Source organism: Aptenodytes patagonicus, chromosome 5, assembly GCF_965638725.1.
Source record: "Aptenodytes patagonicus chromosome 5, bAptPat1.pri.cur, whole genome shotgun sequence".
In the NCBI taxonomy this organism is placed as follows: domain Eukaryota; kingdom Metazoa; phylum Chordata; class Aves; order Sphenisciformes; family Spheniscidae; genus Aptenodytes; species Aptenodytes patagonicus.
Window position 1 is genome coordinate 65,882,817 of NC_134953.1, and position 20,338 is coordinate 65,903,154.

Below are 20,338 nucleotides of genomic sequence, written 5' to 3' on the forward strand. Positions count from 1 at the left end.
TCTGTCATGGCTAAGCCATGGTGAAATGTTAGAGAGGCGTTGAGTTTCTCCAGATGTGTAGTGAAAAATGCCCTTCAGTAGGCACTAGTGAGACTGGGAGGGCACAGGGAAGAAAGGTCGCTGCTTCGCCTACATAACAACACGACCAGGTGGCCTTTTGTCTGTAGCAACTTGTAGGTTCACCAAGGAAGCCTGAGAGCTCTGCCCAGTTGTGTCCTTGCACGTTAGGAAAGAGCAACATGCTCAATAAGATGGGAGCGACAAAATCATTGCGGCCTTTTTCTAAAGCAATAGATATTAATGAATGCTAACTTCTGGGCAACTTTTTTTCCTGCTTTAAAGTAGAAAGATTAGATGAAAATGTATTTTGCGAAGAGTGTGCCGACACCCTCAGGTAATCTCCATCCTCTGTCCTCATCAATAATCTAACACTCTACCTTCCCTGTTACATTACTGTCTGCAGTAATGCAATTCACTTTGGTCCCCTTAGATCCTATTAGAATCTCTCACATTACAAAATTCTTCCAGCTCTGCTCTATAGCGTACTGGGATTGTTTAGTCTTAACTTCTGCTGGCTGTTTTCCTTGACTACAATTCTTTGCACAGGAATTGACTTTTGTGAATTGCACATTTAAGCTAGCAGTGAGTGAGAAGATCAAAATAAGTAATGCATGTGGGTATTGCCCTATGGGGTCCCTAAAGCGCTCTGATTCTGCTTTGAACACTGTTGAATGTATCTTGTGATAATGAGTTCCACTATCTAAAGTACTTTCTTCTATCAGTTTTGATTGTGTTGTCTTTTAATTTCATTGCATGTGTCCTTTGAAAGGATAAATAGGCATGGGTAAATAGAAGAACCCATTTCTATGTATCATTCAATCCCTTATGTACCTCTTTTGTATTACATCTTATTTTTCTCCTCTCCAAAGTAAAACAGCCTTAATGTTTTGTTTGTTTGCCTTTTCTAATATGGAAATCTTTCCATATCTGATAATTTGTTGCTGTTATTTGAGCAGATGTCTTCCTGGAATTCTCTACAGTTATTAATGACAAGACAATCGTACTCGGTGATGATATCTAAATAAAGGGCTCGATGTGCAGAAGACAGAGGTCTCTTTTGGCTGCTCTGTCAACATCAGGGGCTTAAAGTAGGCAGAAATGGCTCGCTGACAACACTCATAAGAACTGCAGTAGAAGGTGGAAAAATGTGGAAAGCGCCTTTATTTCCTTCATTCTTATTGCCAGAATGACTGTGCAATGCCACTTTGCACCCAGCCTAATGCTTTTTGAGTTTAAGGAGAAAACCATTCTTGGCTTCTTAGCTGAAAGTGAATCTCTGACAAACTCAGTGATGTTAGACTTGCTCTCTGATCTCCAGTCTTATCTGATCTAATTCTGTCTAATCCACAGTATTTTTTAGATTCTGAACTTCAGAATCTCCACTGTTTGCAAACCTGACTCTTCCCATTTTTCCCACTTTTATATTTCAGTACATTGAAACTCCTGAGGCCTGACCCTCAGGAGCACTGCAAAAATATGGTATAATTATTGTGTAATTATCTTAAACCAGTGCAACCTCACTCTTGTGACAGTTACTCCTGGTTTGCAATGATAGAAATAAGAGCAGAATTGAATATTTTGATGGTACCAGGGTTCTACCATAGCAGGCACGCCAGAGGGGCTGGAGGACAGAAAAAGATAAAGCTTTTAAATGAAGGAGATGATTGCAAAAACTTTACCATAATGCAGAGCTGTCATCCAGGCTCTTTATTGCACGGAACTAAGTATAAGTAGCATTACAAGAAGATTTACTTTTGTAAAAGCAAAGGAATTCATGCGCTTTCACAGCAGGGAAACTTTATAGCAGTTAAAACCTCAGGTCTATTGAAGTAGCATGCACTTTTTGTGGGTTTGCTTATCAGTTGCTTATTAGCCAATGGATTTGTGCTGAAAGTCAGGGTTTCCCTTTGTTGTCCCCCAAATCCCTGCATCATTGTTCCTGCAGTGCAAATGTAAGACTAAATTATGCACTTCATCATAACAAGAAGATCCAGATGGATCTCACACTGCTGCAGAAAGGGCTGGACAGGAAAAACACTGCGGCAGCAGCCTTTCTTTCCAAGGCCCAGCGGGGCAAAGTGGCAGAAGCTCTGCAGACCAGAGGGACGGAGAAGCATCTCTGTGCAGAGCCTATATCCCTCCAGTCTACCCCACATTTTCCCTGGTTTACCAGGGAAAAGCACTGAAATTCATCACTGCCTTATCACTTCGGAGAAGCTTTCTGTCCTGCCTTGTGCTCCTTTTTCAAGGGTTATAAAGTACTTCTGTTCCAGGGCACTGCACATGGATATTAAATTTTCATCACAAACATGATGCCATTTTTGATTTCAGCATTTATCTGTCTTCTGTTCTTATATGGCCACACTTACCATAATATCTCATACTTCACAATCTTTAACACACTATTTATCCCTCTAAAAAGCATGTATATGAAAGGTACCTGAAAATAGGCAATAAACCATTTTAATACTGTTACCATCTGAGGCTATGGATCTTTGAGAATTTTCTTCTCATTAATTCTGGAATGCTATTCATAACCTTGAGACTGATAATGCATAGAAAATATTATTTTATCCAAGTGTAAACCGCTCCTTAGTATATGTATTAGAGGTCTGCAATTCAAAAATGAGTCTTTTCCAGGCCCTAAATACAGAATCCTGTCCTTTGCTCAGACAAAAATAAAAGACTTACAGCTGTTACAGAAGTCACATTAATGAAAATAAGGCCTGCATTTCCAGTCATTTATTTATTTTAGAAGATTGAAATTTATAGATGGATTAAATATCACTACTAATAGTTGATACCACTTTTGTCTGCACTGGCGTATTATGTTCTTTGCATAGTTCCCTTTTAAAAAAAAAAATTAAAAAACCAAAACATTTTGAGAATGCTGTTTCTTTCCAGATCACTTAGCACTAGCTTTCTAGATAACTTGGCACGATTTTTCTCTGAAATTGTAAAATTAAAATAGAGCAAGCCATGGTATGCATTTGAGCCACTGCTCTCTTTTGGAGGCAATTAAAATTGTCCAGAGTTTCCTCCCCTCTCTACAGCTGTACTTGTGAATTTGGAAATAATATTTAAAGGCTTAAACCCCCTCACAGTCTGAGGCTGATGTGAATTGCAGTTGCCAAAACAGAAAGTCAGACTATTTTGGTGTTATACGTGACTGTAAATACGCTGAGAACAACTTAGCAGCAAAGAAGTTGGGGAATACCCTTGATGTGGTCATAATGGTGATCAAGATCAGTGGCATAAATTTGAATTTGTCTAGTAATGAAAGCAGAAAGGTAGGCCTGAAAAGACAGTTTCAGATGTCAGCGTGGTGACGAGTCTCTGAAGATGGGACCATTCAGAATATACCACATCCACTCTGTGTCTCACCCACAGAGGACACTAAAACAGGATCCTCAAAGAGTGAAAAGGGCCCCGATACCTAAAACAGGACATAGGTGAAATCCAAGTATGCATCAAAAGAAAAAAAAAAAGACAAAGGAAATAATGGAAATTCACTGCTTTTCTGCTATTCAGCCCTGGAGCAGTGCAAAACTTGGCTGGTGTCCCCTTTTCTGAAGGGAAGGCTCTCTTGACACCTGTCCGCAGGAGGTCTAAGAAACGGTGGGGATACAGACACATCCGTGCTTCGCGCTCCCTTTTGGATGCCCCACAGCAGCTCTCTGCTTACGTGCTGCCTGTCTGGCTCCCTGCTCTATGCCAGGCGCTTTAGATTTTGCACCGGCGATCCATCACTCAACACAGCATCCCTAATTGTAACTGTCCGTCCTTTGGGAGGCTGAGGGGTCGGAAATTATTGCACTTTTGCTACACCCCCAGCAGCTCAGGAGCAGAGGCCCCCGAGAGAAGTGCCAGCACAGGCCAGCCTGCGAGGCGCAGGAAGAGGGCGGGCGGCTCCTGACCAGACTGTGGGGATGAGGAAAAACTTCTTTACCGAGAGAGTGGTTAAACATTGGAACAGGCTGCTCAGGGAAGCGGTTGGGTCACCATGCCTGAAAGTATTTAAAAGACGTGTAGATAAGGCCCTTAAGGACACGGTTTAGTGGGCATGGTGGTGTTGGGTTGACGGCTGGACTCGATGATCTTAGAGGTCTTTTCCAACCTTAATGATTCTATGATGAACAGGGGCGAGGACTGAGGGCGCTGTGGAGAGCGGAGCGAGGGCTGAGGGGCGGCGCAGGCGGGCCCAGAGAGCCGCTGGCCGAGTGAGGAAGAGGCACGAGCGGGAGCTCGGCCTTGTGGGAAGGCGCTGCGGCCGCTGGCGCAAGGCATTGTGGAAGGGGCAGGCGCGGCCGCGCAGGGCACTGTGGGAGTGATGGCGGCCGTGAGCCGGCCGACCGGCGCAGGGCATTGTGGGAAGGAGGGGAAGCCGCGCCGGAGGGCGGAGCGGGCGCCGCCGGGGCAGTGCGGAGCGGCAGCCGCGGGAGGCGAGCCCGGCCCGGCCCCGCCGCGGCCCGCCCGCGAGGGACGGTGCGCATGCGCAGCGCGGCGGGGGCCGGAAGCGCCACGGTTGCCGTGACAACGGCGTCGGCCCCGCGGCGCGGCTGAGCCGGAGCGGGCCGGGAGACGGCGGGCCCCCGCCCCGCCCGCCCGCCCGCCCGCCCGCCCATGCCGCGGAAAGCGCTGCTCTGCGTCCTGCAGCTGGACGTCCGCTCGGTGAGTGCCCGGGCCGCGGCCCCCGCCGTCCTCAGCCGGGGCGCGGCGGGCCGCAGGCTGGAGGAGAAGCTGCGGTTTGCCCTTCCGGCTCCGCTTCCCGCCCCGCTTCTCTCTCTCCGCCGCCGCCCCGCTCTCCCGGCCCGCGGGTTCTTCTGGGAGGCTGGTCCGGGCCCTGTTGCCGAGCGGGCGGCCGCCCTCCGTGTGGAACTCCGGCTCGGGCTGGCTCCTGGGCAGCTTCTGCCCCTTCTGTGTGTGCATCCTCCGGCAGCCGGTCCCTGTGCCCCCCTGTTGGCGTTAGCAGCAGCCGTGCTCCTTCACAGCTCTCACTTTCCTGTGGAAAAGGTCTTTTTTTAGGAGACGCTGATTCTTGGGAAGCTGTCTGGTGTGGGAAAAGCACTCTTGGAAAAAACAGAGCAAAAGAAATCCCGGGAAACAGCAGCTTGTCCATGGCATATGCTCCCCTGTGAGTGATGAGGTCCCTGTGAGGGGCAGGAGGTGGCACCGGGCAGCTCTGAAGTACCTGGTTGTTACATGGGGGGGGTTGAGGTCAATAGGTGTGGAAGTGGAAAGTTTTTACATTAATCATGTTAGGACAGTTCCTTGTGCACTTTGCAAAGTCTTCTGCTTATATTCATGGTGGGAGTAAAGTAAGAGTCTGCATCGTTCTGATAACTTTTAAGAAGGAGTTGAGGTAGACAGTGCTCTGTTACTCTGGAGTTGTTGGCTTCATAGGCCCTGGTTGCTGTAATGCAGAGGTTAGGCCTCCTCACGGGGCAAGTGCTGCCAGAATACTTGCTGCTGAAAGGAAAACCCGAGGTGCCATCCAAAAAATTCAAGTGCAGGTCCAGAAAGTACACGCTGGGAAACGGACCCGGTATTCCTTATTACTTAACCACCTTTGTTCCCAAACTTGTACAGCTGCTTTGAAATAGAGCTGTGAATTTTTACACGTAGATGGTGAGCGTACCGCGCTAATGGTGTTGCTCTGCTGTCTCAACAGCTAGTGTTTGTCTTCATAATGCAAAGGTCCACTTGGTTCCTGGGAAGGAGCAGATGTGCTTTCCTTTTCTGTTCCTACTGCCGTGAGCTATTCCTGTGCCAGGAGAGAGTACAGGGAAGGTGTTCCTCCGGGGTCAGGCTTCTTCAGTTGTGGGGTATTTGTTATTCACCCTGCTCTCAAGGCTACAAATAATAGTGGAAAGGGACAGAACAGGAAATCTCCAACACAGATGTGAGTGCCCCTTTCGGCATGTGTGGGTCGTTCAGTTATATCCCTGCTATGCTATGTAATTCCTCTCAGATAACCCTTACAATAAGTGTATTTAGTCTATTTTTGAACCACTTGTTTTGCCTTTTTTTCCCCACTGGAGCCTACTTTGGCAATTCACTCTTGTGATGGTTTGTAAACTTTCCAGCCTAAATTTCCTTCTGGCTAGTTGGTGCCCTACTCTTACACAAATGTCAACACTGGCCTTTCACTTAAATAATTTTTTTCCTTCCTTGATGTTTGCTCTCTTGATGTATTTTTTGGGCAGCAGTTCTGTCATTTCACAGTTGATCTTTGTCAGCTAAAGAGACCGGGCTCTTTTGATAGTTTCTTGTGTGATAAGCTCACCAGTCTTCTGATCATCTTAGGGATGGGTGCTACTCTTCCACTTTGAATTTTCATTGATCAGGATCAGAATTGAATTCAGCATTCCAGATGGGGTCTCACTGTTGCCTTAGGTGATGTCAGGGAGAAAAAGTCCGATATTCATCCTATATGTCTTAATATTAGTCTCTTCACAGCTGCACTGCAGTTATGCTGTCATTTATTAACACACTCATCATCTTCCCCTCAGCTAGCTTTGAAGGTTAGCCCCCCAAGTGAAAGCAAAAACTGTTGTTAATACACAGTAGGTGCACCTCATCTCTCTTACCGTGGTCCCGCAAAGAGGTTTTTCTGTATCTTTTTGTTAACCTCTGATGATTTCTGAATTTTAATTGGAAAAACTTCGTGAGAACACTCTGACTTCTTATGTCAGCATCATTAAAAATATTAAAAGGCATGGATCCCAGGATATTAGAGGAACGTTTTTAATAGTAACCCTCAGCTTGATGCCTCCCAGTTTTGCACGTTACTGATGCTGTCCTTTGGCCAGTTTTGTACCACCTTAGGACTTTCATACTAACTCCCATCTTCTGCATCATAAGTAATAATTTCTCATGTGGCACCATATGATATCCTTTGTCCAGAAAAGAGACTTTCAAGAAAATGTCAGGTTTTGCTTGATTGATCTATTTTTATGAAACACGTGCTGCTGGGCTTTTTTCTAGTCATGTTTTCCTCCATATGTTTATTCTTTACTTTTGTGTATTTAAATATTCTGATTCATGGGGTTATAATTTTTCAGATGTCTCTTTCTGCCTTACGTGGGCCTTGCATTTGTTATTTTTCAACAGATGGTACAATCTTTGTTTTCATAACTTAGGTTTTAGTTATGTACAGATCCAGCAAGAAAAATGACATTCTTTCAGAACCTGGGCTGAATATGATTCGGCCTCCCTGTGGCTCCTTGGTCCAGGCCTAGTGCATATTGGGTAACTTCCGTTTCCATCATTTCATTCTTTAAGTTGTTTTTTTGTTCTGGTATTAAGTATCCTTAAAACCAAGGTAAAATATTCAGTTGTGTTTGGGACATAGATTTGTTAGTTTTCACATCTTGGTTGATTTATACTACGTCCACTTGTTTTTTCCTTGTTCGCTTTATTTGTGACTAAAGTCTTGTCCAAATTTCTGATTCCTTTTCCTGTTCTTTTACAACGCTCTGTGTATTTCTCAACCCTCTTTGAAACCTATCCACTTGTGTCAGAAGTTCCGTCCTCTTTGTTTTTCCCTTGCTTTAGGATACAGATGGGTTTTGCTCCTTTTGACTTAATGAAACTCCAAGTTCTTTTCCGATCTGAGTCCACCAGCTCTTTGGTTTATCTTGCTGCTAGTTTTCTTCATTTCTGAAAGGCTGCTCTTCTAAAATAGAAAACCTTAGTTAAAGACCTTATTTGGTTTATCCTGCCATTAATTGAAATTGAATAATTCATGATTGCTCAGACTGAGATTTCATTGTTATTTGTTTTTTTGAGACTAATTTTGGTGCCTACCTCTGCTGCTGGCATTTAGATTGCTCATGTGCAACAGAATGAAATTCACATTATTCTTCATGTCATTGCTACATGGAGAATTCACAAATGCGGCAGTGAAGGTAGGTAAAGCTTTAAGCACTAAGATGAATTAATAGCATTGTGGATTACTGCCAGGTAAGGAGACTAAAATGGCATCTCTTCACATTGAGATTATTTTTGCAACTCTAAGTCCAAAATGCTATTCTATCTGGAAGCTTGCACTCAGCAGAAGTTAATACTGTCCATTGCCCTTCGTAGGGAGCTCTTCTTGTTTTGATGGTAATCGGCAATTAAAGGGATTTTTCAAGGCTTGCCTTTTTCATTGGTTACGTATGCAGCTACACTTTTAGGACTGCGTGTAACAAACAAATGCCATAGGGGGTTGTGGATCAGTAGAGTTCTGTTCCTTTCCATAAGATGAATTCAGTGATTTCTTTATGGCACCTGTTGTTCGCAGTTTTGCCCTCTCCGATGTCTTCAAACCTCTCAATTTTCATCTCAATAAATAGGCAAATGTTGGTTGCCTTCTCTAAGGTGAAAGGCATGAAACCCCAGCTGAAAATGGTTGTAAATTCTACAAAAATGTCAAGAAGAAAAGCGAGAACTAAGCTAATATGACTTGTAGTATGTAGTTTGGGGGATCTTGCCTTATATGAATGAAATCTGTCTCTTTCACTCACTCCTATTCACACTTGCAACTGCACGAGTGTCATACAAGCTGCTTAATGCTTGACAGTCTTTCAATTGGGATATCTATTATTCTGGCACTTTTCTTGCAGATTTGAAGCCCTCATTTACATGGAGAGAACCCCCTTTTTTTTCCTCCTTAGATATTTATGAGTAGAAGCACTATTTTTTAGCTTATACTGTATCTATAATAATCTATCACACATTGGTTTCTGTTATTTCTTTCACCTGAGGCTGTTTTTCTGCTGTTTATATAGCTTTCTTTTAGATCCAGTTAGTATTTCTCAAGGAAAACATTCATTTGGGAGTAGGAGACTGTAACCAAAGCACTTATTTTAATTCCTGTCACTATCCTCGTTTGTCTTTCTACCTGGCAATTGAAAGTCTGAACACTTTCTCTAGCAACCTTATGTTGGAAGAGACAACCTCATATTTATTATACTGTGATAAAAAGTGAGCAGTAGAACTGAAGTGAAAGGTGACAATTCTCTGTCTGGGTAATAGAATAAAAGCACGTGGCTTGGAGAAAATAGCAAATAGTTTTGCAAAATGAGTAGTGTACATCCTTGCAGTGAAAACACAAGTAAGACCATCTGATGTTCACCAGAGCTTCAAAAACATACCAACTGCTTCTTACTTTAAGAATTGTCCAGAGAAAGGTGAGAGATTAGTGGCAGTATCTGGCAGCCTAATGAGGAGACTTCCCTGCCTTGAATACCCTCCAAGGTGGCCAAACTTCTCAGATAAAACTTTGTGTGCCATGTGTCTGATAGTAACGGAACAACAGTTGCTTTTTCTCATTTACATATTAGAAGGCAAAGTTAATACAATATTTGCAAATAGACTTGCCCTTCTTGGTGGCTGGACAGAGTATGGATATCTAAGCATGTGCATTTACCAGCTTCATTCTCTCTGTGGCTAGGCTAAAATTTGGACGAGTTTTTGTGTCTTGGCATCGTGTAGACTTCATTGTACGTGACTTTTCATATAGAACCTGATGTGACCCTTGATGATTAATTCTTACATAGTCAGCGCATGCATTTAACTGCATTGACCTGGGATTGGGATACCAAGTTTCAGTTTTGGTTGAAGACAACAGAGTATGTTTACTTACAGTATTTGGTCCTGATTATTTTAAAATGGTGATTATTTTTCCTGGTCAGTCTGTACAAACAGAATTGCTTTAGAAAACAATTTTTTTCACTCTAATCTGTTATAATATGACTCTCAGAAATCAACCATTTCAGTCTTGACCATTTCATTTTTATCTTGAAAACAGATGTTACTTCTATAACTAAAGTTCAGTTTGTTTAATGAGTGTGTTACTCTTACAGATAACTTGTCCCGGAGTGCTGCTGAAAGACAAAGAGGAACTTTATCTCAGTGTCTCTGTACTTGGACAGTACAAAAAAACTCAATGCGTCCCTGCAGCATTTCCACTCTTCTTTCAAGAAAAACTAGTATTTGAAAAGGTAAGATAATGTCAAGAGCTAATACAAGCCAAATAAAACCCATCCCAAACTCCACAAAAACTCACTGCAAAACCCCTGAGCACAGGTAATCACACTGAGGATGGCATAGCATTGTAACTCCTGCTTCTCTTCAGCACAAAGGAGGTGTGTGCCTATATTATCCACACGTTGACTCAAGAATTATGCGTACTGAAGGTTATAATGTATGATGAGGCTTTTTAGGTGTTTGTTCATTCTTTTGTGAACTGTCCTTTTTCAGTGTCTGTTTTTCTGGCTTGGAAGGAACTGAATGTTGTTGTTTCAAAAATTATGGCAAGGTGAAGAACAAAGACTATAAGATATAGGAGAGTCAACTTAATTTAGTAGAAAGATAGAATAGCAGCTCAAGCCTTTTTGGTGACTTCTTTCTCCCTTTGAGATACTTTTTTCATGGTTTGCCACTGGAATTCCCAGGTTGGTACTCTGGCCTTATAATTTATGGTTGTTTATCACATATTCTGAGCCCCTACTAGCTTCATTATTAGTACCATAGGGATAATGAAACACAGTATCTTATAGATATGATCTGGCTTCTTGACTATCTATGAATAATAATACTCTGTCCTTTCTAGTTCTTTTCCTTTAAGCATCCCCCAGCACTTTGAAAACCAGACTGAGTAAACATCAATGATGCTCTGGTGATGTGGGTAACATACACAGTGATAATTTCACCAGCTACTGCAGAGTAAAAAGGACCATAGTTTTTTAAAGGCAAACATACCACAAACTACTTAAGGGAAATGTCCTGAATACTGTTTTCATTGTAATTTAGGGGAACTCCAAGACACCGGGATCTATTTGCTTACAAAAGCGGTGAACAAGAAAGCTGAGAATAATATCTGTTGTCTTACAAATAGCTATTGAATAGGTCTAGATACTTGTGGAGCACTGGTACTTTGGTATTTCTTAGTGTTTGGTACCTTGAACAGCAAAGTGATCTACACCGCTCTGCTGAGACTTTTGTACAGAATTAGGGGGAAGTCTATTAGCTGCTCAATATCCAGTGCAACATCCTCCCCTATTCCTTGCCATCTATTCACACGGGATTCAGGTTAAAAAAAACCCCTGAACAGTACTCTGTACATGAATAGTCACTTCCATGAAAATGAAGCTTAAAGCATTACTAATATATTAAAGAACATATTCTTCACCTATCAGAATTCTAGTACATTCACCAATTTATCTTTCTCTCTTGAAATTTTCTCAGACAATACTTATCTCTATGTGTTCAAATCTTCACAATACCTCCTCATTTAAATATGGAGAGGTAACCCTGAATGGTTAGAAAGCATATGGCAAGAACTGCTAGCTTTCAATGAATTTGATCGTATGCCAAATGATAATTTCAGTTTCCTTTCTTTTCCCAGTGGGGATAGGACTCTTGGCAACCATCTGAAGCAAGGAAGAATATTGATTTTTTTTTTTTTTCCTTCTCTTTCCCCAGAAGTCCATCTGATGACTTTGACCATGCTATTATTATTATTTATTAATTTCTTTTCCAGGCATTTGCTGATATAGTTGATCCTGGAGACCTTGTGGAGTTACTGGAATGTAGGTTCTGCTTTTTATGTATACTATGTTGTATGCATTAATGTCATGCTGGTATGGGCTCTAAAGACTTTTTGGAGGTTTAAAGTATGTGATAATTTTTCTATCAGGAGCCTGTTCTCTGAAAAGCTAGTGGGTAACCAAGGTAGTATATCATGTACTAAAGAAGTAGGACCCTAGCACTAGTGGGTTTTCAGAACAGAAGATTCGTTGTCAGTGCAGGCAGAGGTTTTTTGCTGTCTTTTGGTTACTAGTAACTTACCCAAAATACTGTTAACTAACAAAATGGCTCTAGAAATGTATGCTACATGCTTTAGAACAGGGAAAGTGTTAAAAATCGTAATTAATGGAAAATCCAGCTGGTTATCCAGATAGGTAATGGATTCCTTTATCTGATCATTTATTTGATTAATTTTCAAATAATATAAGCATAAACCTTCAATTTTTGTAAAATTATTCTTTTCATTTTTTAAGAAAATTAGATGTCTTGCCACATGTGGAGCATAATCAATTGTAGTGAGACAACACTGACCCTCAGCTCGAACTCAGGAATATGCTCCCTCATACTGGGAGTTATCTGAAAAAGTGGTGAAGCTTGCATCATCTTCTTTAAAAGCTATCTTCAAAGGACAAACTTGGAAGCAGATAGAACTTCCCCAGTTCTAAGTCAAATTTAGAGTTGTCATTTGTACACTGCTAATGCCATTGTGTTCACCTGTGGTATTTATGCAAGCTGTTCTTAATTTTCTCTTATTGTTGGTGTAGTGGAAATAGTATAGTATAGGAAATAGGTACAGTGCTATGAAGCTTAAATCAGTGAGCCATTTTTCTTGGGTTTTGACTATGAGAATTACTTACCATTTTAGGTTTTTTTAACTCATGAAAAAACTTTTTTCCTTTCTAGTTGACACAGCAGTACTTGAACTAACACAGCTCATTCCTCCAGGTATTGTATCAGTCTCTTCATAAATTATGCACTTTAATAGGTGAATTTCCATGAGGACATTGCCCATTATAGCACAACCATTTTTTCCAACACACAAACAACATAGAAAGCTCTTTAACAAATAGTCCTCTGAATATAAAATGTTAATAGATCAAGAGGATCTCATTCTTGAAAGAGAGTAATAACTGAATATTGAAATGTACCATACTCAGGCTTAGGAAAGTGATAATATTTTAAAATTGGAAAATAAACTGAAATCATCCAGTGCACACTTATTAAATGCATCACAATTCACTTGCAAAGTGGCTGTCTGTGAAATTTCAGAGTGCATAATCTTGTTCTCAGAATGACACTTTTTTCCCTTCCATTTTAATGGTGACCATTGGGAAAACTGTTATTCTCACTGTAAGTATTACAGGTCTCTTGGGATATGTGAAGATAATAAATAGCGATTTGTCATACTTCTGTTATTGGTTTGTGTGATTATAAAAATCTATTTTAATGAAATTCAAGTGTTCCCATGAATAATGTAAATCTGCATTTTATTGGAAATAAAGTCAAGTTTTAAAGAGGACTCGTTTGGAAACTGTGGTATTAAAAGCACTCTCTGTCACTTGTCCTTAGTACTTTCAAGGAAACGATTGCTTTTCTCAGGTGACTCACCAGACTGTTTACTTAAAGAAATGTACTGAACATGGATTTTTGTTGTGGGAGGGTAAAATATCTTGGATAAAGAATTTAATTTCAGGGGTCAGAGATAGGTGTGATACAGCCCAACATAAGCTGACAAGATGACTGCAATAGCACAATTTAAATTTTTTAACAATATACATTCAAGGTTTTCCCCTAAAGAACTTTTTTTTTTTAAAGTAGCAAACCAGGATAGTGAGAAAATCTTGAGATAATGATTTTGATGTTGCTTGCGTTTCTTTCTTACTACTATGCCTACTATTACTACAACTATTACTATTCTGTAATATGGAATGATACAGTTTTTCATAAGGGATTGGCTGCCATTAAAAAAAAATACTGGCTTCTTCTGTGGCATGGAGGGGAAAGAAAGAGGAAAACTACTGAATAATTGCCTAGAGAAAACTACTCATACGTCTCTTAAAGAAGATTGTGTTAACTGTTCTATAATTTTTTTCACAATAACAGTGAAACATACTTTCAGAGTAGATTCTGCACATTGCTGCTGCTGATTTAACTTGATGAGGTTATTTCCTAGTGTAATACACGTTTTAGAGCTGTGCTGTTAATTTTTAAAGAACAAAATTTATCTTAGTTGCAATATGGTCTTGTGTGTGGTGGCTTTGTCTATTTTCCAATTAAAGTATATGTTTTCTTTTTAGTAGGAAAAATTCTAGCTACGTATGAAGAAAATACAAGAGATTTCCTGTTCCCTGACCCTAAGCTTACCTGTGGGCACCATGGTTTAGATCGTGAGATTTTAATGAAGAGGTCCTCTTCTTTTACAGTGAGTGAATATCTGTGGATTGTATTTATGATACAGTGTGTTTCAATGAAGAAACCCCTTGAACTACTTCAAATGAAAAGCGATTGCTTCTGACAGATTTTGCCATTTCAGGTGTTGAATGTACAAATCCACAGTTGAACTTTGGTGAAGGTATAATCTTTTTTCAGAATGCTTCAAGAAACCATTTAATGTGAAAAAGTTAGTTTCCACTTGGTTTGCAGTGTGGCACCATGACATGTCTTTTGTTCAATTTAATCTGTGGCGCAGTTGTTAGTTGAAGGGATGCAAGAGGAGAGGGAGATGTCATATCAACTTCACAGTTCTCAACAGATAAACCACGTAACCCTCCCTCCTCAGTCTCTCTTTGTAGCATTTTGTTTCAGACCATTTTTGGAACTGTTTAGGACAATGACAGTCAATACAAATTTATAGTGCTATGCCATCTGACCTGTGGGCCTCCCTGAGGTGCAAGATCACCACTAAAATAGTAATTAACTGAAATTTGGCTTAGTGCTGTATGATTGTTTTTCAGTTCCAAAGCCTGTTTCTTAAGGTCTGTTAAGGCCATTCACGCTCATTTAGCAATGTGCCTTTTCTACAGTTTCAAAAAACTGTCATGATAAATGACAACTAATTGGCAGAATGAGTGCAATGAATTAATGTTAATTTTCTGGAGAGAAGGGCTCAAGTACATAGCAAATGAAAATGAATTTATCTCACACTTCCCTTTCATAGAGTTTGACTGTTGAATCTTAGGTGTCAGTGGAATAACTCAGGAAGGCACTTTGAAGATGATGGTGATGACGTGGGAGATGTGTTTTGGGTTTTGTTTTATTTTGTTTTTCTTATTTTTTTAAATTTTACTAGTGGAATGGCAGGACATTTGGATTGGGAATACAGGGACTCAGGTGCCTTGTCCGTTGTGATTGGATTAAAAACACATGGCAGGAGGGAAATGCTGATTAAAGGTCACTGGTATCTTTTAGCTTGTATAATCTTTACCCTGCAAGGGCAACCTGGAAATTGCCCAGTCACTTGCAATTAGAAGTACTAACTTGGTGTCTAATGCTGTGTTAACATTTGAATGAATTAAAGCTGTGATTTTGTGATGCAAAATGTATGGTTCTGCAGCAGCTTAAACTGTCCCTGCAAAAATAGCCGTCATTTTTTGGCCATAGCATCTCTTTGATATGGCTTATCCTATGCATGTTAATGGTGGCTCAAGAGAGGGGGTGGGACTGTATTGCTTTCATATTACTTATAGAATAGGTACTTTTCTGGTGTTGAGAAAGAATAGATAGGGAGGTAGTAATAAATGAGGTGGTATTAGCAAAATGATTGCAGATTTTTTGTAAATGCAATATAATGAATCTTTGTAGAAGCAGAGCCACTAGAGAAGTTTGAGGTTTTTTGTTGGACTGACTTTAATACAAAAATTACGTATTTTCTAATAAAGAGAAGGTGCCATAATTTGTGGGCTGTGAGAAGATGCGATCAGAGTCATTTGGATGTGTAGCTGAATGGTGACACTGTAGTAGCTTTAAAAAGTTGACTGATGAAGACAGAAATGTATGTCCATGTCCTTGGGAACAGTGTAAATGAAATTCATCTCTGCCCTGGAACGAGGACTGCAGAAGCATCTGTTGCTCCGTTCCACCTCCATCACAGACAGAACAGTTTAAGAAAGGATTTTGGCATACTGACCCCATTTTCAGGAATAATAAAGAAGCTGTTGTGTTTGATGGAATTGGAGGCAGGCTCCCGACAAGAACTTGTGGTTCCTCTCCCTGCTTGCCAAATGGGATAGCTGTGAGAGGATTTTTACCTCCAGTAGAAATGCAGTCTCAAATGCCTCTATCTTCCAGTGTTCCCTAAGCTTTACTGGCAAGCATCTCCTGCTAACTCTGTCAGCACCAAGCACTGAATGTGAATGCTAAGCAAAAGGGAAAGCGTTAAAAAAGGTCTTGAGAACCCTCACGTTATTCCTATGCCAGTCAAGCCATGTTCTTCCCACATGAAAAGTTATTTATAGCTAGCTGAGATGTTGAGTATTTTTGACTGACAGCTGTGCTTCAGTGGAACTTTGCTTCCAAATAAATTTGTCTTTTATTAAAAAATAAAGGTAGCAACAGCAAGGTTACGGTTGTGGAGTTCAGATAGGCAGTGACAAGCAGTGTCTGATTAACACTGCTAATCTGCCAGTTGGAAGGAATCCCAAATTGAGAGGATCAGAACTCCTCCAGAAATCTGGCACTTGGCTGATAATGTCTCTGGCCAAATGTCTTATGAGGCTTACAAACACAATACGCATACAAGACGTGCCTCGAGTTATCTCCCCTGGTCCAGTGTTGCCCAGCTGAGGCTTTTGCTGGCTCTTATGCATTTCTCTGCAACCCTTGCCTTTCAGAATTTGTTTAAGCCTTGATGTGGTGACTTCTTACAGACGTTCTTATCTCCATTCCCCACTCTCATGCAGTATTTTCCATGTTACTTAAAACAGTTTCTTTTTAGTTATGCTATCTTTCCTTAGCATACCAATACAAGACCTTCTATTATATTCATATATACGTTTTTAAGCTACAGACTTGTACTCATGCTCCTTACAGTCAAAAGCACATATTAGACTAGTTTTCTAACTTGGGTTCTTCTAAATATGAACCACCTTTACAGTTTTTCTACAATCAAATTAATATTATATCCATATCACTTCTGTTTAATGACTGGTACAGAAGGACTGACAAGCCTGCTCAGGGCTGCAGACACCACTAAGCTGGAGGCAGAGGAATAGATCCCAAAAACTTTCTGGCTGGATTTTCATTTACAGATATGTTCGGGGCTATACGGCAGTCTGTACGTAATACTATATTGAATATCCTTCAGCAATCCCTAGTTTGGGAACTGCAGAAAACAGAAGAACTCCTCTGATTCCTTTTGGCCTCTAAGTTACTTTTGACATATCCATGCCTGTGTATGCAGGTGCTATCCCATCTTCCCTCTCCACAAACCATTTCTCTGAAGAAACCATGGTTTTGTGTGATTTTTTTTAGCTATGACCATTTAACCATTCTGTAATCATTCTCAGTCTCTGTAAAAGCAGTAGGTGCTCTGTTGTTGCTTTTTATAGAAGACTTACTTATTCTGATGTGTCCTTTTTTCAATTTTTGATAGCACTTGACAATTCATTAGTAATAAAAATGAGTTGATTAAAGACAGTCAGCTTTAAAATCTCTTTTATATGCCATAACTTGACTTGATTGAATCGTGGACTCTGTTAATTGTTATGACTGAGCTGTCTTGGCATTTTTGTCATTTCATTTCTATAATCTAACCTGGGGCCAGATCATATTCCCTTATGGGAAATCAGTTTGTGTTTAGGCAGGTGGTAGAGAATAGTTTGGTTCAGCAGTAGACTTCACTCATGAAGTTCCTGCTAATCCTTAAGAATTGAGGCAGAGTCACAAACAGACCAGCTCCTTTCCATTTCTCAGTGATTTTGTGTGTTCGTGTGCACAAATGCCCACGCACACAGATGCCTCGGGGCAGCAAACTCTGTCCATGTTTTAAGAAGAGAGGGTAGAAAGTTTTAAGGACACTTGATTCTCTCTTTGCTTCTACAGAGCTGTATAAGATGCACATAGATGATTCCCACTTGTTTATAGCATATGTGGCCTTTAGTTCTTTTATGCCTTTTTTAAGGTTGCTGTTTTGGGAAATAACGCTTGTGTGTCATAATCTCTGCCATTTGCACCCAGTAAATTTTGTATATGTTGGCCAATTCTAGCTAAATTTAACAGGAAGTACAGCTCTCAAAGGTATTATGTTTCTAGACACAGCTGAAGTAAAAGAAGATGAGTTGAACAGGAACTGTCAGCCGTGTAAAGATAGAAGGACCTGCTGGCCATTAGTACATGTGTGCTGGTTGACCAGGAGGCCCAGCTGGACCCCACTGACCCCAAATTGGTCAAACTAGGGTTGCCTCTTGCCAGCCACTTGTGTAAGAGGGGATTGAGAGGAAGTGGAACGTGGTTATAGAACATGGGAGACAATCCACAGAAATTGGACTTTGCTGTAATGGTTACAGAATAAAGGGGGTTCTTAGTCATACTGTTACAAATGAATAGTTATTTGCAGTGTAATTGATTAATATTCAAAATGTTTTTACAAAAAAGATTGCACAATTGAGACTATTTATCAGTAAGTTTCGAAAGTTAGCATTAATGAAACTTCTAGAGCATGACTGGAATTTTTATTGATGCTATATAGCATGGCATGAAAAATCTTTAAAAGTGCTTTTGACAAAGAAATGTATTGAAATAAAAGTCAGACCTTAATTGTTGTACGAAAGCAATATAATCATCTGTAATTGAATTGTCAGAAATGCAAATGTTAGCATCTTGACATTTACCATTGCTGTTCTGTCTTTCCTAATTATCTTTATTAAAGGCTGAAATTAACAAAGGAAATGGCTGAAAATTAGGAATGGTTTGTTACATTAGGTGACATTTACTTCTTTGATACCCTTTATCTTGAGTTGGAGCTTGATGTTCAATTATTGTCTCTCTTCTAGGGAATTGCACCAAAATTGAGATTTTCTACAAGCTCCCTTATTACAGAAAGTCTGTTAAGCTCAGGAAGGAGTCACATACAGGTTAGCATAATTTAATTGTTTGCAATTTAATTTCTAGATTTAATATTGATAGCCTTGGTTCCAATTTTTGTATGTGCTGCTCACTTCAAACTTTTCTCATTCTTTTGTTGTGGTTAAAGCAGTTGTCATGGGTGCTTGACAACTTGATTAAATTTTTAATCAAGTATGAGTAAAGAGTGGGTTTGGTGCATGACAGTAAATGCTGAGAGTTCCTTGAATCTGAAACAATTATCAGCTGCTGTGTTCTATGATCAGCTGAAGTGTCAGTCCCTGGTGTATTTGGAGGTGGGAAGATGCCTTCTCACCATTTCTTACTGACACTTAAAATTAAGGTGGGACAATGAAAGCTAGGTGAAGTCAGAAAAGGTACATTATCAAACAAACCAATTAATTTAATTGTTTTTCATAACAATATCAGTAACAGTAATGGAAATGAAGATTTCTGTTGAAAAGGCTGTCACCAATATTAATCTGGAAATGCTGCTTCTGCAACAAGCAAAGTTAAAGGTGAAGTAGCTGAAGAGACTGGGGGAAAAAAAAAACCCCTCTGATGTGTTTGTTCATGTAGCACTCCTCTCTGGTCTCACGGATTGGAATTCTGGTAGGGTTTCCTGGCACAAGCTGTCACGTAAAGTTACTCTTACGTCCTCCTTTTTTTGCTAGATTATTGAAAAATGGTGCAGCATCATTAAAATGGAATGGTTGTCAGGAAGGCTTGCGTGCAAAGAGGGTTAAGTGACTTTGACCTGTTTGTGGCGTTGCCAATTAGTTCACTGAGAAGTTTCTTCCAAATTTAGCACAAGAAATGTATTGAGACACTTAGGTAAAGAATAAAAAAAATCAGTGGAAGCTGTCATTGTCAGAAAACTAACTTCACTGAAGGTAACTTCAATAAGGGCAGTTTGATCTAAAATTAAGAACGTCCTTAAAAGTATTTAATATGTTACAAATGGCATATCAAATTTGCATGTGTTGCTGTGAAGGTCTAGTTTCATGATTGGTGTAAGCCAGAAGAAGCACAGCCTACTGAGAAATTAGTCTTAGAGAGTCCTAGAGAATTAGGTCTGGTTTTGTTTGGGCCAGTTCCATACTCTGGCTCACTACCAGCTGCACAAGTGCTAGTACAGGTGTGAGAAAGACAGTGGCATGAACAGTCTGTGTGATGCCAGATTCAAACTATGTTGATGCAAAACAAACACGCAACCTCAGTCTCATTCATTGTTGGGTGTACAGGGAAAGGCTTGAAGGCAAGCTGGACATTTTATTTCTGGGTTCCTCTGAACTGAAGTAGTGCATGCAGCATACAGATTTAAGAGTAATGTCAACTTCCTCAAGCTTGAAAAATAATTTCTAACAGGAAGAAAAGTCTTGCTATACCATTATTTTTGATCTTTTACAACATGTGAATTTGGGCCAAATTTGACCAAAAAGCCTAATTATCCATACTGCGGTATTCAAAGCTAAAACATGCTGCTGACTACACAACTTTTATCAGGCTACTTAATCTAGAGTGCCTTGACCTATAAAGCTTGTGGAGTAATTGAATGCTCATTTAATGCAAGGAATTACAAAGGAATGATAATGTATTTCCAAAAACACTTCAGTGTTGGAAACAGTTTCCCAGAATTTGA

General features: G+C 40.2%; 1 protein-coding gene across 2 annotated transcripts in view; it reads left to right on the forward strand.

The window, feature by feature from the left end:
• Positions 1 to 4,683: 4,683 nt before the first annotated feature.
• Positions 4,684 to 20,338, forward strand: part of SPATA6 (spermatogenesis associated 6) — a 43,999-nt gene continuing 28,344 nt past the window's right edge. Inside the window, exons 1-6 of one of the 2 annotated variants that reach the window (XM_076340243.1) lie at positions 4,684 to 4,731; positions 9,912 to 10,049; positions 11,591 to 11,639; positions 12,541 to 12,582; positions 13,935 to 14,059; positions 18,627 to 18,707. In XM_076340243.1, the coding sequence (XP_076196358.1) occupies positions 4,684 to 4,731; positions 9,912 to 10,049; positions 11,591 to 11,639; positions 12,541 to 12,582; positions 13,935 to 14,059; positions 18,627 to 18,707 (483 nt within the window). The remainder of the gene's footprint in view (positions 4,732 to 9,911; positions 10,050 to 11,590; positions 11,640 to 12,540; positions 12,583 to 13,934; positions 14,060 to 18,626; positions 18,708 to 20,338) is intronic. The other variant, XM_076340244.1, reaches the window with a different exon arrangement.